The sequence below is a fragment of the Tachypleus tridentatus genome, chromosome 13 (genome assembly GCF_004210375.1).
Source record: "Tachypleus tridentatus isolate NWPU-2018 chromosome 13, ASM421037v1, whole genome shotgun sequence".
NCBI lineage: Eukaryota > Metazoa > Arthropoda > Merostomata > Xiphosura > Limulidae > Tachypleus > Tachypleus tridentatus.
Window position 1 is genome coordinate 62,725,246 of NC_134837.1, and position 18,001 is coordinate 62,743,246.

Genomic DNA, 18,001 nt, shown 5'->3' on the forward strand with positions numbered 1-18,001 from the left:
GATAGTATCAGGTCTAGACAACATGGAAAAAGGAAACAAGGTAGGTGGATTTGATAGTATCAGATCTAGACAACATGGAAAAAGGAAACAAGTCAGGTGGATTTGATAGTATCAGATCCAGACAATATGGAAAAAGGAAACAAGGCAGGTGGATTTGATAGCATCAGATCTAGACAACAGGAAACAAGGCAGGTGGATTTGATAGTATCAGGTCTAAACAACATGAAAAAAGGAAACAAGGCAGGTGGATTTGACAGTATCAGGTCTAGACAACATGGAAAAAGGATTCATTATTTTTTATGAACGCTAATAATAATTTCATTGTATACAGTTTCATCGTATACTTTTTATAAAGTGTAAAAATTGCGACTTTGCAAAACAAGATATTTTATAAGGCTTAGTTTTCAAACTTCAACTATTTATTTTTGCCACCAGGGTGTAATAATAATATGAAATTTATAAATTGTGGAAATATTAAAGATCTCTTCAAGATTATGAATATCTTTCTTTTTATGAGTTAAATTATTTTGTCCAAATCGAATTCTAGCAGTATGTAAGCCCGTTTTCACACCAGCATAATCAGGTAACCTTACACCTGATGATAAAAGCCTGTTATCATACTACCATAATTAGGTTGGTTTGTTTTATGGCGTAGCTTTTAATAGAAAATTCCTTTGGGCAAGCCCCCCGCTAGTACAGCAGTAAGTCTACGGATTTACAATGCTCAAATCAGAGGTTTGATTCCCCTCGGTAGGCTTAGCAGATAGCCTGATGAAGCTTTGCTATAAGAAAACAAACAAACAAACACTCCTTTGGGCAATCGATTAAAAAGAAGAATTTTTGTGTGTGTGGCCTGAGTTGATCCACACGTAAAACATCAGCAGAAACTTTTACTTATATCTCCAAATGACCAACTTCCGGTTTTATTGTCCATCAGGTTCCTGTACAGATGCTCACGTTCTTCTGGTCAAAAGAATACAAGCGACAAAAACCAAAGCTGTATACAGCTTCTCAATTTAGCGACATTGACCTCACGCACAAAACTGCGCCTTGTCGACATATCCGCTGGAACTACCAATATATACAATTTATAGGGAATAGAATTTAACGACTTGGGTTCGAATGTGACGCTTATGTTTGTGTGTAAAATTAAAAGAAAACATTTCATAACAGTATCGCGAACGTGGAGTTCGCATGAATTAAGCGTGTTTAAGTGTTGTCTGTACCGTAGTTTGCCCCCAGTGGTACAGCGGTATGTCTGCGGACTTACAATGGTAGAATCCAGTTTTCGCTACCCGTAGTCACCAGTGAACTGGTAGCCCATTGTGATGGTTTGTGCTTACTTCCAAACAACGAAACCGAAATAAGTAAAAATATAACGAAAATATTCGCATACTATGTCCTGTTTTGCGCACAGTACGCAATGAACATTGAATTCTGGCGTTGTGAGCCCTCAAGCTTGTCGTTGAGCTAAAGGTGGACATTCTAGAAATACTTATTCAAGTATTCAAACACTCGTGAAGGCCGTCCTTAAAACGTGAAGCCTAAATTAGAGTTACGAATACTTTCTTGCAATTAAAATAAGATCGAAACTTTTTCACGCCTTCTAAATTGTTTATTAAATTTTGCACGAAAGTCACACGAATGCTATATACGCTAGCCATCCCTAATTTAGCAGTGTAAGACTAGAGGGAAATTATCACCAACTCTTAGACTACTCTTTTAACAACGAGTTATGGGATTGATCGTTACATTATAACGTCTCCATGCCTGAAAGGGCGAGCATGTTTGATGTGACGGAGATTCGAACCCGCGACCCATAGGTTGCAAGTCAAATGCCCTAACCATCTGGCCGTTCTGGGTCAAGTTGTAGTTAGAACCGGAAAGTGGTCTAGACCAGAGGATCTTTTGACCCGCCAAAGTGGTCCACAAACGAAAAGGCTTAAGATTTACTGTTGCTGTTTTCTTTGTGTAATTCTACATAATTGCCTGTCTGCATTATGTTGGCAGAACGGAATTGGATCCTGGATTTTAGTGTTGAAAGTTAAACTTACCTTTGATCTTCTGAGGGACCCAAGTGTTTCTAAATGACAAAATAATGTAAATCTTTTGGATGGTAATAGCTTACCATAATATGTATACGTAGCTATTCTCATATTTGTACGCTGGCCACAGTTTTACCTAACTTGGTCTGAACTTTAAAAAAACAAAAACACATACACAAAATGATGGCTGCAAATACCATAAAATAGGTGTTACAAATATCATATTATATTCACCAAGTGAAAGAGCTCATCAGATTTTAGGCTTTAAACATATTATCCCATTTTATTTAAATATAAGTGTAAGTTATCGATTACCAGATGCTAAAATTGTATTTCCCTTTGTTAATTTTAAATTATCGATTACTGGACGTTAAAATTGTAATTTTCTTTGTTAATTGTAAATTATCGATTACCAGACCCCAAAATTGTATTACACTTTGTTAATTGTAAATTATCAATTACCAGGCCCCAAAATCATATTAACTTTTGTTAATTGTAAATTATCGATTATCAGATGCTAACATTGTATTTCCTTTTGTTTAGGAAGTTATCAATTACCAGGTTCCAAAATTGTATTAAACTTTGTTAATTGTAAATTATCGATTACCAGACGCGAACTTGTTTTTCCTTTTGTTTAATTTTAAAGTTATCATTTACCAGGCCCCAAAATCATATTAACCTTTGTTAATTGGAAATTATCGATTACCAGACCCTTAAATTGTATTATTCTTTGTTAATTACAAATAATCGATTACCAGACGCTAAATTTGTATTTCCCTTTGTTACTTGTAAATCATCGATTACCATATACTAACATATTTTTCCCTTTGTTCTTCTCTGTGTTAACTATGGTCTGACTATAAAAATATTCTATTTTTATCCACCTCAACGACGAGGTTGAGAGTTTACAACACTAAGACTTAAGGTTGGATCCTTGCAGTAGACACAGAACAATTAACTTACATTTTAATTTTAACCCGCAGCGGCTAAATTAAAAAATCGAAAATGTAGTTTTGTGTTCTACAGATGGGAGAAACACCTTCACGTAACGGTGCTTTACCTTGTGGAACGGTGAAAGTAACCGTCCTGTAACAGTTTAACCACACTGTTGGGCATTGACACAGGAAAAATGGAACCGCTTTTGCTGTTGGGAAAGATAAGGTCTGGAGTCCAAATGCAGCGTGTATTCTCTGGGCTCAAAATATCGGTGTGGCCTGGAAGGGCTCGAAGAGTTGGATCCTTCCACATATCTAGGAGGTACAGGTGAAGACGAAACTCCTAGAGAAAGAACACATTTACTACGCAACCCAGCACTCGTTTAAGTTTTGTTTTTAGTTTTGACTATTCTTTTAAAACCAGTTTTTTTTAATTCATTGTTTATCCAGAAAGATCACACAGATTGGCTTGGTTAGTTTGAAACTAAATACAAAGATACACAATCGTCTACCTGTGATTTGCACACGAGAGGTATTGATACCTAATTTCTAGTGTTGTAAGTTCTGAGACATACAACTGTGCCACTAGGGGCGATCACATAAAACAGCATCAATTGCAACTGCCTAACATCCCTAAAGAGCAATGAATTACAACGACTTAACGTCCCTGAAGAGCAGTGAACTGTAACGACTCCACGTCCCTGATGAGTACTCGACTGGAAGACTGATCAAAGTATTGTTTTAAAGAAGAATATTGATTATTAAATTTTTTAGAATTGAAATTAAATTACTCGATTCTATTTGTTTGTTTGGAATTAAGCACAAAGCTACACAGTGGTATGAGCACCGCCAACCACAGATATCAAAATCCGGTTTCTAGTGGCGAGAGTCCGCAGATATATATTGTTGTGCCACTGGGGGCTGTTCGGAACGACGAAAGATGAAATACTACAAGATATTGTAATTACGTGTACCAAGCACTTTTTTCTAGTAGTATTTGTTCAAGTTATTCTGCTAAGAACTAAAAACACAATCAGCGAGGAAGTGTGGTTTACTAAGGAAGGCGTGAGAAAGTTAGCAAAGAGCCTATAGGCAGGATACAGAGATAAAAAAATATAATGACAAAAACTGTCATATCTACTGTCGTTAGGTAACTTAATCCTTTGTAGTAGACGATGGAATAGTGCCAAATAAAAAGAGTTGGAAAGCGTGATCTACTACAACCGTGTGAGGTTGGATTCGTTCGAAACAGTGGCGGTAGGCGTTCCGTCTAAAAGTGTTCAGGTAAGCCACGCCCACTGGTTCCCATCTCACTACACTTCTAGTCATAGACTATCTCATCAGTCACTGATTGTTTTTTTTTGTCTGTTTTTGAATTTCGCACAAAGCTACACGAGGGCTATCTGCGCTAGCCGTCCCTAATTTAGCAGTGTAAGACTAGAGGGAAGGCAGCTAGTTATCACCACCTACCGCCAACTCTTGGGCTACTCTTTTACCAACGAATAGGGGGATTGACCGTAACATTATAACGCCCCACGGCTGAAAGGGCGAGCATGTTTGGCGCGACGTGGATGCGAACCCGCGACCCTCAGATTACGAGTCGCATGCCGAGCCCAGTCACTGATTAACGAACTTAAAGTTTTTATTAACCAAACTTGTTCAGTCACATAAATATCGGACTATGTGAAAAGATACAGACCCATGTGCTATGGTTACATAGAAAAATAGGCCTAAGTAACATCTAAACCCACATTTCGAAGAAAAGAAACTAAGCTTATACTATATGTGAACATGTAAAAATCTTTACAAATATAGATTTTAAACAACATAACTCTCACCAATTACCCAGAACTGAAAATGTTATATTTTAGAGCATGTAATAACAAGTATATACATTTAAAAAGAGTACAACGTTAATATAATTGCACAATAAATCATTTATTAAAAAAGAGGGACCAGCTCTAAATAGCCTCTACGTGTCTCTATGTTGACACTTCTGAAAATGGTGGCCTAAGAACACCGAGACGTGTAGAGGTTTTTTAGTGCTGATCCCTGTTTTTAGTAAATTATTTATTGTGCAATTATTTTAAGGTGTCAATCATTTTAATTACATACACACACACACACACATATATATATATATATACGAGGTCTGATCAAAACGTTCTAAGACTTCTTCTGTTACAGGTGCTAGTACAGAGGCAGTGAGCTTCACTGAAGAGTGTACAAAGTACAGATAGTGATCTACCCCACTAACAAACCATTTCCCCAAACTTTACACTTGTGTTGCGAAAAACGTGTCCAAAGACAGACGTATATCTTGTTCCTGTCGTAATAAAAATGGAAAGAAAAAAGAACAACGTGTTTACATCGAGTTTTGTGTAAAGAATGGTAAAGGAGGAACAGAAATGTTAAGAACTGCCCGCCTTTGGCGATGATTGCTTAAGTAAGGCTGCCATTTATCAGTGGATAAAACGCTTCCAAAATGGCTGGGAATCGGTTAAAGATTACCCACGTCCTGGGCGACCGTCGACAATGTCCACAGATGAAACGATCTCTAAGGTCAAAAAACAAACAAACTTGAAGTGGCCAGACAGTTAACCAGGCCTTTTATAAATAGGTCTTAATTCGCTTGAGGGAGGAAGAAGAAACCGTCGCGAGCTGTGACAGAATGATCACTGTCACCATGACAACGTGCCTTTACACATTGCTGTGTCTGTTCAAGAATTTTTGACAGAAAAAAATATTCCTGTGATGCCACACCCCCCGTATTCTCGCGATCTTGTCCCGTGTGAAGCCCGGCATGGCTAGGTAGGTTAAGGCGTGCGACTCGTAATCTGAGGGTTGCGGGTTCGCATCCCCGTCGCACCAAACATGCTCGCCCTTTCAGCCGTGGGGGTGTATAATGTGACGGTCAATCCCACTATTTGTTGGTAAAAGAGTAGTCCAAGAGTTGGCAGTGGGTTGTAATGACTAGTTGCCTTCCCTCTAGTCTTACATTGCAAAATTAGGGACGGCTAGCGCAGATAGCAGTAGCGTAGCACGAAATTCAAACAAAGAAACAAACTTGTACCGTGTGATTTTTTTATGTTCCCAAAAATCAAAATTAAGTTGAAAGGAAAAAGATTTGATGACATTTCAACCATGCATAATAATACGAAATTAGAATTCAGTCGTATAACAGTTGAAGACTTTGAGCAATCTTTCCGAAAATGGCAGAAACGTTGTAACAAGTGTGTATCAGCTGGGGGAGACTATTTTGAAGGGGTTATAATATAATACTAATGTATGTACACCATTCACGAGAACGTTTCGATCATATCTCGTATATATATGTGTATACACATATGCACAAATGCCGTTTTAATTTATTTAATTACGTATACACCATCAATCTACACCTTAGGTTTTGTTTACGTTATATAAGAGGTATAATTGTTTTATGAAAGGGAGGTATGTTACAGGATTAAACCTTGTACTCGCTCACCGTATTCACACATGCAAGGTACGAAAATCACATACGTGCACGTATGTATGATCAAAAGAGTAATGTATATGCATGTGTGGAAAGATGTTTTAGACTTTATTAAACAACTGAAAAGTTATGAGAGAGAAAGGATATACGTTTATTTTAATAACAATAAAGAAATACTCTGGCAGGAATCTTTATAAACGAAAATATGAAAATATATACAAAGAAAATGAACAACAAAGGCACTTGTTGTTACTTTATAAACATATCGTTTTTTGTTACTTTATAAACATACCATTTTTTGTTACTTTATAAACATATCGTTTTTTGTTACTTTATAAACATACCATTTTTTGTTACTTTATAAACATACCATTTTTTGCTACTTTATAAACATACCATTTTTTGTTACTTTATAAACATACCATTTTTTCTTCATTGATTTCATCAATATCCAATATGTCTAGCGAGACAAGTACTTCTACTGGAGTACCTAATTTGTAAAGAAACACACTGTCATATCCTTAATGTTGACATAAAAATAAGTTCATTTACTAATTGTTCAATAAATGGGATTTTCTGCTGTTTACATAGTTTTCCTAGAGCATTTGATACGCATAAGGTGACCAGCGTTTGAGAGCTGAAACATTTTTGTATCTTAGCCGACTTTATTGATTGAATAAATGCACTTGTGGCAATGTTAAAAACTTATTTGATGTCTTACGTAGACTGTGGTTTATCAAAAGATAGAGAGCGTTCCGTATTGTGCGCGCCTTTCGCGTGTTAAAATAAAAAGACATTTAGCAACAACAAACAAGTTGTTTTATTTGTATCTACTAGTTTGAGTTCAACATTCAACACACGTTATTATCTGATTTATGGTTTATATAAAGACTTTCTGCAGAATGTATGTATTTGTTTGCACGAGAGCTATCTGCTCTAGCCACTCTTAATCTAATAGTGTAAGACTAGAGGGAAGGCAGCTAGTCATAACCAACCACCACCAATTCTTGGGCTACTCTTTTACCAACGAATAGTAGGATTGTCACATTTTAACACCCCCACAGCTGAAAGGGCGAGCATGTTTGGTGTGTAAATGTACTTATTGTCTTATGTAAGGTTCGTATAAAGTTTGGATGTGCCACTTTTCATTGTCTTATTTACAATGTGAAACAAAGAAGTAAGGCTACATATACTTATTGTCTCGTTTTAAGGTTTACTCGTCTCACGTACGTTTTCAACACACAGGAAAGACAGAGGGTCAGATCCGAATGCATGTACTATCTATCTGTACGATTCGAGTAATGTTTAGACATGTAACTGCGTTCACTTGTTGTCGCATTTCAAAGGTTATGTACAATAATATACACAAAGCTCATGTGTAATATTAGATGTGTTTATTGCCTCGTTTATGGCTCATAGAAAGTTGCACAGACTTATTGTTTGATTTTAAAATTTACATTTGACAATAAATATGCACATTTGCTCATTTGTGTTTAATAAAAAGTACATATGTATCTTAGAATTCATGTAAACTTTGTACTTAACAATGAATCCGGGTTATAATATTGTTTTATAGATTACATAAAGCTTATGTTAATAATGAATCCACATTATAATGTTATTTGTTTTACAGACCACACATAGCTTATGTGTAACAATAAATCCACGATGTAATACTGTTTTATAGCTTATGCGTAACAATGAATCCACGATATGATATTGTTTTATAGATCACATAGAGCTTATGTGTTACAATGAATCCGCGTACTTTTTCTTCATAAGAAAATCATATTCAATAATATTTATATTTAGTCTTTTTGTTATTGTTTCTAAATTATTTTAATTATTAGAAGATTTACTATTTTTGTAAACAATATTTTCTCAGTTTTACAAAAAACAAACATATTTTACATCAAAACATTTAATTTTAAACCTTTTCAGTTCATACCAAATTTTTTCCGAGCAGTGGATGTGTATTCAAATTTTAGATAAATCCTTAGATTACAAGCTTAAAGACGTTAACAAATGAAAAGAAATTTCTTTGAAAAACTTACCGTCGAAAGAGGGCGCTTTCAAATTATTACACTCTCTTGTTCCATAGGCATCTCGAGGCCTAAAAAAAAATTCATTAAACCACTTTACAATTAGATTTAGTACAGGTTTCAACCTAAAATTAAATATAATGAAAAACAAAATAGTCTTAAGTTGCTACCGTTTTATATTTTAAGAAATCTAAATATCAATTTTAACAGTATTATATCTGAAATTAAAATATCTAACTATTTTTTAGGGAGTACTTACATAGTAGTTCTTTAAATAATATACTAAAATGTTTAACAACTTCTGAGTTTTATGGTTCAAACAAAAATGTTTTGTGGAAAATAAAAGATGCAGTTTCCAGCACAAGACGATTGTAGCGCCTGTCTCTATTTTTTTCTTTTACTTCTCAATAATATGACTTTAATTTAACTTCTAAATTGACGTTTCAATAAGAACAAACATTCTGTAAATTTAAGTTTTCAAAAATGAAAACTAATCGGATATTATACAACCTTCTTTTGTGGTAAAGCAGTCACTATAATTTATTACTCCGTCAACCACATTCTTTCTTAAATGTGGTGTTTCTCATTGGATGTCTATATTATGTTGTAGTGGATTGAGTAGTAATTCCAGTACAATATTCCCAGTATCGCTACAAATACTACCTCATGTTACCACAGGAAGAAAAAGATAAAGACGTCAGACTAGTGATTGTACTCTTAACAGTTTGCATTTTTCGAATTGTTTCAAACAAAAAATTTATATTTTTGAAGAAACTAAATACGTCTGGGAAAAGACAAGCGTGTTGCAGACTGAATTGGCCGTGTAATGTTACAAAATTATATCCAAGCTCTCTGTAATGTTACACTGGAACGGAAAAGATTGATGAAGTGCAGTCCGCCCTTTTCAATTCAATGAGTGTTTACATATTCAACTAAGAAATTGTGGAGACAGCGAGGGTTCAAAACCTTAGGAGATTACTTTCGTTAGAACGTAGTCACCCGATCGTCTTTCTAGATCATTTTCCGACAATTAAACACAAATGATTTCCTTGAATAAAACCAATAAAGCTTCGCTTTGTGTCATGTATTTAAAAATACGTTGCTAATAATGTGCCACTTAGTGACACGTATTCAACAATACGTTGCTATTTAGTGTCACGTATTTAAGAATACGTGGCATGGCCACGTGGTTAAGGCACTCGACTCGTAATCGAGGATCACGGGTTCGAATCCCTGTTACCCAGACATACTCGCCTTTTTAGTCTTGAGGGCGTTATAATTGTGACGGTCAATCCCACCATTTGTTGGTAAAAGAGTAGCCCAAGAGTTGGTGGTGGGTGTTGACGCCTAGTTGCCTTCCCTCTAATCATACACTGCTAAATTAAGGACGGCTAGCGTAGATAGCCCTCGTGTAGCTTTGCGTGAAGTTCAAAACAAACCTAATAAAGTGCCACTTTATGTCACGTATTCAAGAATACGTTACCAATAAAGTGCCACTTAGTCCCACGAAGTCAGGAATACGTTGATTTCCTCATTCTTATCCAAAATTTCAAGACATACAGTAGTGTGTAGTGCAACCAAAACAATATGCAGAACACACGTGTGTTATAACAGAATTGATAGTTTAGTTATTTTGCACTTTTTTAGCCCTGATTGTGGTGATCCAAATTATCACATAATTTTAGTGGACGTGCTCTATTGGACCCTTACTTCACATACCATATTTCAAGTCAATCCATTAAGAAATCATGAGATATAAAATGTCTGATTTTTATTGATTTTAATAATTTCTTTTTATTTGCACCTAAAATATGTAAACTTTATTTGATATGAAAACAAACTTAACTTTTATAGATTTTTTTAAATTTGGTGCGTTGATAGATCTTTATGACCTACATTTGAGTGTCAAATTTGATCTAAGTAAAGCCACGTGTGCAAAGTTATTTAACATGAAAACTCTCAAATTTGTCCAAATTTTTGCGCGCGCCTACGCAAAAGGTCACGAGAGCTATCTGTCTGAACCTTTCTCCTACAGCCCCACCCAAGTGTAAAAGTGGATTGTTTTTAGTTTGTTGTCATTCGGTTTAAAGTACTGTTTATTGTCTGTTTATGAAACTTCTTCGGAATGTGTGGATGGATCTTCACCAAAGCTAGTATGGAACTTCATAAAGTCCAGACAGTTTTGCAGTTTTTATAAGCGTTTTGATGTGTTGTTTTCTTTACAATTATATATCATCCCCGTCGCGCCAAACATGCTCGCCCTTTCAGCCGTGGGAACGTTATAATGTGACGGTCAATCCCACTATTCATTGGTAAAAGAGTAGCCCAAGAGTTGGCGGTGGGTGGTGATGACTAGCTGCCTTCCTCTAGTCTTACACTGCTAAATTAGGGACGGCTAGCACAGATAGTCCTCGAGTAGCTTTGTGCGAAATAAAAAACAAACAAACAAACAATTATATATGAGGGGAGCAACTTTCATATCCTAGAATATCCTATCATAAACCTACACAACTTCTTTCCAGAGGACGGGTACTGTAGCTAGTTTATAATAAAATAACAATTTTAATTACATTCTAAAATGAGCATTTAATAAAGCAACATTTTTATATAAGTAGCCTTCTAGCTAAAACTATTCATGGAAATCAATCATGTGTAGTACACCTACATACAATTACATATAAAACACTTAAACTGTATGGAAGCGTTAAGAGCCTTCCTCTAGTAAATATGTTCCCTGGTGGTACAGCGGTAAGTCTACGGATTTAGTACGCTCAAACCAGGAGTTCGATTTCCCTCGGTTGCCTCAGCAGATAGTTCGATGTGGTTTTGCTATAAGAAAACACACATATAAAGTGCATTAGCCCTTCATGGCCCGGCATGGCCAGGTGGATAAGGTGCTCGATTCGTCATCTGAGGGTCGCGGGTTCGAATCCCCGTCGCACCAAACATTCTCGCCCTTTCAGCCTTGGGGGCGTTATAATTTGACAGTCAATCCAACTATTCGTTGGTAAAAGAGTAGTCCAAGAGTTGGCGGTAGAGGGTGACTACTAGCTGCTTTCCCTCTAGTCTAATACTGCAAAATTAGGGACGGTTAGCGCAAATAGCTCTCGTGTAGCTTTGCGCGAAATTCATAACAAAGAAACAAATAAAGCTTCCTTTTTTGATGTCGATGTTGACTTAAGGAAAGTAGATTCACAGCAAGTATTACAGTATGTGCACGTGTGGGTGTTTTGGTGTCTACCCCCACCCCAAGAAAAAATTGGATCTTTCTTTTTCTTCTAAATACAGATTTTTAAGATAATTGTATAAAAGTCAAGTGTTTGTTAAAATAAGGGCAGAAAAAAAATGTGGTTTCGTGAGCCTTTTGAAAATATTTGAAAGTCCCCGACCATCTGGCTACGTTTCTGGAGAGTTTATATGCGAAATGGTGTGATTCCCATTCCTCACCGAAACCTCATTGATCTGAGTCACGAAATAAGAAATCAATAAAAGCACAAACAGCTTAGTCTCCTGGTAGAATACTTTTATTGACTTTTATGTTTCAGTTTCTGCAGCTGCGACCACTAAAAACAATAAATAAAAGGATGTCTTTCCTTAGGAAGGTTGGTCTATAAATCAGGCGCAATTGATTGAGAAGATGTATTCGTGATAGCTTACAACAGTAATACAAACATAATGTCAACGATTCTGTAAATGTTACTTTAATTATCGAGTTTACCTAATGCGCGAAAATACGATGTTTTGTAAAAAAAGACAGCTAACTTATGTATAATTAATTATTAGATTTAATAGAATATCATCTACCGTAAGAGTCAGGTCAGAAGTCCCTAGAAATTAAGTATAACTGTTCATAATTTTGAGCTTATGACCACAGAGAAGAAGCCAGCCAGTTGCACTCTCATCCAGTTTTTTTTTCTTCTGATTCTTTGAATCAAATAATGATATTTGAAAGAGGTCCGTCATGACCAGATGGTTAAGGCACCCGACTCGTAATCTGAGGGTCGCGAGTTCGAATCCCCGGCACACCAAACATGTTCGTCCTTTCAGCCGTAGGGGGGGTTATGATGTGACGGTCATTCCCACTATTCGTTGGTAAAAGAGTAGCTCAAGAGTTGGGGGTGGGTGGTGATGACTAGCTGCCTTCCTTCTAGTCTTACACTGCTAAATTAGGGACCGCTAGCACAGCTAGCCCTCGTGTAGTTTTGCGTGAAATTTAGAACAAACCGAAAAACAAATATATGAAAGTACAAAAGGTATTCAGTGATATAACGTCTCATCTAGATCCTTGGACAGTCTGATCTATAATCTAGAGTGATAACAACAAAGTCGTCCCTTAACAGCATAATAACAATGATATTTATCCAGTATTGATATTAGCAGATAAAAAATTAAGCAAAACTACATTTTTTAAAAGTGGAATTTTTATCCATATCAAATCTCAGTTTCTACAAGCACTGGCTTAGATGTAGTTACCAAGTGGTTTACGTCATCCACGTCAGCTGCTAATCCATTGCTATCTTCAGGAAAGTCGGACTAGATAAGATGAAAGGGGACTGGATTCGATCCATGGTCATCTTTTTAAAGAGACAACTGTGCTTTATTGTGGAAATAAAATATTTTCATTGAAATGTTTAAGACAAGTAGACCACAAATACATCTACACTCTTAAAGTGCTTTTTCATACGTGTGGTGTAACAGCCATGTTTAATTGTTTAGTAATATTGCGTTCAGAAGATATCTTGGTTAAAACAAAATCATACTTTACATAATATGGTTCCATCTTCACTATGAAGGGGTTGAAATTTGTTCTATCTAATTCTAATTATTGCACAATTTTTATATCAACATCAATTCATAAATTAGTATTGCATTGTTGTTTGTTGTTGTTTTTTCTTGTAAAGGTATGTTTTTCATGGTGTCTTACAGGTGTGGATACAGAATGTGAAAGGGGTGGTCCCATAAACTCTTCTTTGGGTGTGCAAAAGGGGTCTATCAATATATTTTGACGTAACAGACATAGTAAAATGATAGAATATAGTATGTTTGTTTGTTATTAAGCACAAAGCTACATAGTTAGCTATCTGTGCTCTGTTCACGTTATATATCGAATTCCAAGCTTCGGTGTTTAGAAACCCTCAACCTTCCCAGGGGAAGGTTTCTAATGTTCCTTCCATCTTAGCCTTAGCTTCCTACTACCGGTTGTACATTCTTCGTGTTCATCAATAATGGTGTAAAGCTAGCTGTTCAGTTGCTAATAGTAGAGGTTGTTTTTTGTATTCTCTACATGGCGAACTTGATCAACTAAAAGACGGTTTGTTTTGGTTTGTTTTGAATTTCGTGCAAAGCTCCACGACGGCTATCTGCAATAATTTAGCAGTGTAAGACTAAAGCTAGTCATCACCACCCACAGCTAACGCTTGGGCTACTATTTTACAAACGAATAGTGGGATTGACCTACATTATAACGCCTCCATGGCTGAAAGGGCATGTATGTTTGGCGTGACAGAGATTCGAACCCTCGACCCTCGGATTACAAGTCGAGTGTCTTAACCACCTCGCCATGTCGGGTCCTAAAAGAGGGAAGTTGTTCGGTTTATACCTAAATAGTTATCACCCTTCGAACTCCTCCCATTATGATTATTTTCTTCATAATCCGAGGTTACTTTCGTTTTTGTTAAAAATTTTGCGAGGACAACGACAATCAGGTGTAATACAAATGTTATGCGTGGGGTCCAGCGCCTTCTAGAAAAATAAAAAATACTATTACAGAATTAAGCTGTATTACTTGTTGTATTCTGTGTCTGGTTTGTTTTTAACGTTCATATTTGCTTCATCTAGATAGAGAGTGTGGTCATGGAACCACAAGGAACCCATTTTTGGATATACTCCCTGCCTTGTAATTTTTGGAGGAAGTTTTCAGATGCGTAATATTGTAGAATAAGGATTGAGAATTAAAAACATCGATTCAAATCATTTCAAAACTGTTATTGTAACGATGACTGCATTTTCAGGTCAATGCGGACTTTAATAGTTCAGGTTTGAAACGTAAAACCAGTAACACTTTTGATTGTATACATTTTGTAAAAGTAATATTCAATCCCGTTTTTCAGTTCAAGTAACCAGAATAGGCATCTATGGTGAAGAGCGCTTGCGACTGGTTACTTTCATTAAATTTGTTTCTATTTCAGATCAACGTTAAGTAGTAACTGATAAATTACGACTAGGGTAGTAAGAAATAACTCATCTAGATATATTCACTTCCTATAACTATAAATTTCAGTAAAAGTAATTTTTATTCTTTATTCGAATGATTAAATGACACAGCACGAGAACATTAAACCTGGCGCACCAGATTCTAAAGAAACCTAAGATGGTTGAACTTTAATAACGACGGCAAACAAAACTGTCTTTTGGTTTTGTCTCGTTAAATCTTTTATCATGTATTTATACTACTTTAAAACTACGTGATTTTAAACATATTCTAGAAATATGTTTAAGCGGCAAAGACAGAATTTCCAAACTTATCATAAACTAGAGGACCAAAGATTTATTAAAACATATTTCGAATTGTTGTTTCTCAGTAAAAACCATTCTGTACATTTCAAAATAATAAAACTTTGAAATTTGAAATTTTAATAAGAATTAAACGTCGCCATCATATGAAATATTTTCTCCATCATGTCGTAAAGTACTCTTCAGAAATATAATTGAACATTTGCATTTATTTATATCCCAACACATTAGAAATATTCCTTTTGAGATTTATATGTAGTTTCCGCATGATATTCAATTTAGTGGAATAACCAACTATTTTTAGAGTACATTGTAATAAACACACTCGAGTGTAAAGGTTTCCATAACTCCGATGTTAAAAAATTGGAATGCTATGTTGGTTTATTTGGGAAGTTCACGCAAAACAACATAAGGCTTTAGTTTGCTTTGTTTTGAGTTTCGCGCAAAGCTACACTAGGGCTATCTGCGTTAGTCATCACTAATTTAGCACTGTAAAACTAGAGGAAAAGCAACTAGACATCATTACCCACCGCCAACTCTTGGTCTACTCTTTTACCAACGAATAGTGGGATTGACCGTACATTATAACGCCTTTACGGCTGAAAGGGCGATCATGTTTAGTGTGACAAGGATTCGAACTCGCGACCCTCGGATTACGAGTAGAGTACCTTAACCACCTAGCCATGCCGGCCTAACTACGTAAGGGCTATTTGCATTCGACATTTCTAATTTAACATTATGCATCCATAACTTCAATGTGCGGACCGCCATTATGCAGCAATTAGACGATAACTATAGATTCTCAGATTCACAGCTCTGTACTGTACACTAACTACTAGGCCACGCCTGGCCTGAAGTGAAAATAGATAGTTGATTTCATATTGTAAGGTTAAAAGCTATGATTACAACTTCCACGTTATAGGTTTAGGGAAAAAAGAAGATTATTATTATCTACAATACAGGATCAGAGTGGAAAATATAGCTACCATGTATATGTTATAGGATCAGAGTGAAAAATATAGCTACCATGTATATGTTATAGGATCAGAGTGAAAAATATAGCCACCATGTATATGTTATGTGATCATAGAAAAAATATATCTACCATGTATATGTTATAGGATCAGAGTGGAAAATATAGCTACCATGTATATGTTATAGGATCAGAGTGGAAAGTATAGCTACCATGTATATGTTATAGGATCAGAGTGGAAAATATAGCTTCCATGTACATGTTATGTGATCATAGAAGAAAATATAGTTACTATGTGTATGTTATGGAATCAGAGTCAAAATAACAGCTACATCACTCAAGCTATAGGATTATACTTAATCCTATAGCTTGATCAATGTTACAAGAATCGAGTCAAAAAAATGAATATCACATACATATTGTAGGATTAAAGATAAAAGGATGGTTGTAATTATTTTACCCGCGTTCCAGTTTGCGGGGTTTAAATGTCTCCCCTTTAAGATTCACAGAGTCTCATGTACCATTCAGTCTCCTCTATTAATTTCTGATATTTCTATAGCTATAGGTCCATGCTTAAAAACATATCGCTTTACGACATCCGTTCATGTTACCTTAACATGCGAGTCCCCCGTTGGTACAGCGGTAAGTCTTCGGATTTACGACGCTAAAATCAGGGGTTTAATTTCCCTCTGTGGACTCAGCAGATAGCCCAAAGTGGATTTGCTACAAGAAAACGCACACACACATATTAACACGTGCACCACACTGGATTCCGCTGGTTTGTTAGTGGGACTATGAACACAGTTTCAAACATTAAATCCTGCAGGAACATGAGGGGGAAGAATCGCAAAGTGTGATACAAGTTTCGGACATTCTACTCCAAGAACTTCATCATGCCAGTGGGGACTGTCAAGGCACATTTTAACCCCGCTTGTTAAGGAAGGTACATCAAATAGTACATCACATATCCCAGAGTTAGTGCTGCTTGTGTTGCCAATTTTGGTCTTGCTAGTTTTTTAAGAAGAATTCACTGAAAAAAACACACAACGTGAATTATTATTGATTTGAGTATGTGTGTGTGTTTTCGTATAGCAAAGCCACATCGGACTATCTGCTGAGTCCACCGAAGGTATTGATTTGAATTTTGTGTAAAGCAGTCCAAGGGCTATGTGTGCTAGCCGTCTTTAATTTAGTAGTTAGACATCACCACCACCATCTACAGACAATAGATACGAATAGTAGAATTGACCATTACTTTATAATGCCCCACGGCTGAAAGGACAACCATGTCTGGTGTGACCAGAATTCAACTCAGCAACCTTCAGATTGCTACACAAGTGTCCTAATCAACTGGTCATATCCGGCCGTGGATTGATGTGAAATAATAAATATTAAGTTTCTTTGTTCTGTATAGATTTTCTGATCTCAACCTACGTTACTTGACAAGCTTAAATTTAATAGATGTTAATCGAAAATGTACATAAGAATCCTATCATTTTGTAATATCACTAACAGAAAAACGTACATATCGAAACGATTATTCCAGTGTCCTTTCCTGAAGTAGTAATGAAATAGTAGAATAAAGGTTTTCAGTATAAATAGGACAGCAGAGAACACATAACTCTGTATTTCGGCGACAGGACAGTTAGATTTTGTTACAACGCTAAACGTTTCAGAGATTTGAAAATAACTTACCTCTGTCTCATGGCGTTTACGCATGGATACAGGATTATAAACGACCAAAAGATCCTCAACAGTAATGAAGGAACGTCACTTTTTCTTTTATACCTGAAAGAAAGCTCGTTTTGAGACATTAGTTTGAAGTTGGGTGTTTAACTTGTCTATATTATGCAATCACTCTGGCTGATTGCTTTATAGAATTTTTTCCACTCATATATACAAATTCATAGAATAAACTTTTTTTTTCTTCTTATACATGGAAAAAGAGTTCGGTTATGTAATGCATCAAGTCATTATTTAATTTCTACAAATACAGAGACGCAGTCATATCATGGTTA

The 18,001-nt window shown here is 35.9% G+C and overlaps 1 protein-coding gene across 1 annotated transcript in view; it reads right to left on the minus strand.

Annotated features, from left to right (window-relative positions):
- The window catches only part of LOC143239557 (gamma-aminobutyric acid receptor subunit pi-like), a 31,641-nt gene extending 13,868 nt beyond the window's left edge, over positions 1–17,773 (minus strand). Inside the window, exons 1-4 of the mRNA XM_076480742.1 lie at positions 17,679–17,773; positions 8,510–8,568; positions 6,878–6,945; positions 3,106–3,323 (exon numbers count right to left, since the gene is read on the minus strand). Coding sequence (XP_076336857.1) covers positions 3,106–3,323; positions 6,878–6,945; positions 8,510–8,568; positions 17,679–17,689 — 356 coding nt within the window. The 5' untranslated portion in view covers positions 17,690–17,773. The remainder of the gene's footprint in view (positions 1–3,105; positions 3,324–6,877; positions 6,946–8,509; positions 8,569–17,678) is intronic.
- Between the last annotated feature and the right edge of the window lie 228 nt (positions 17,774–18,001).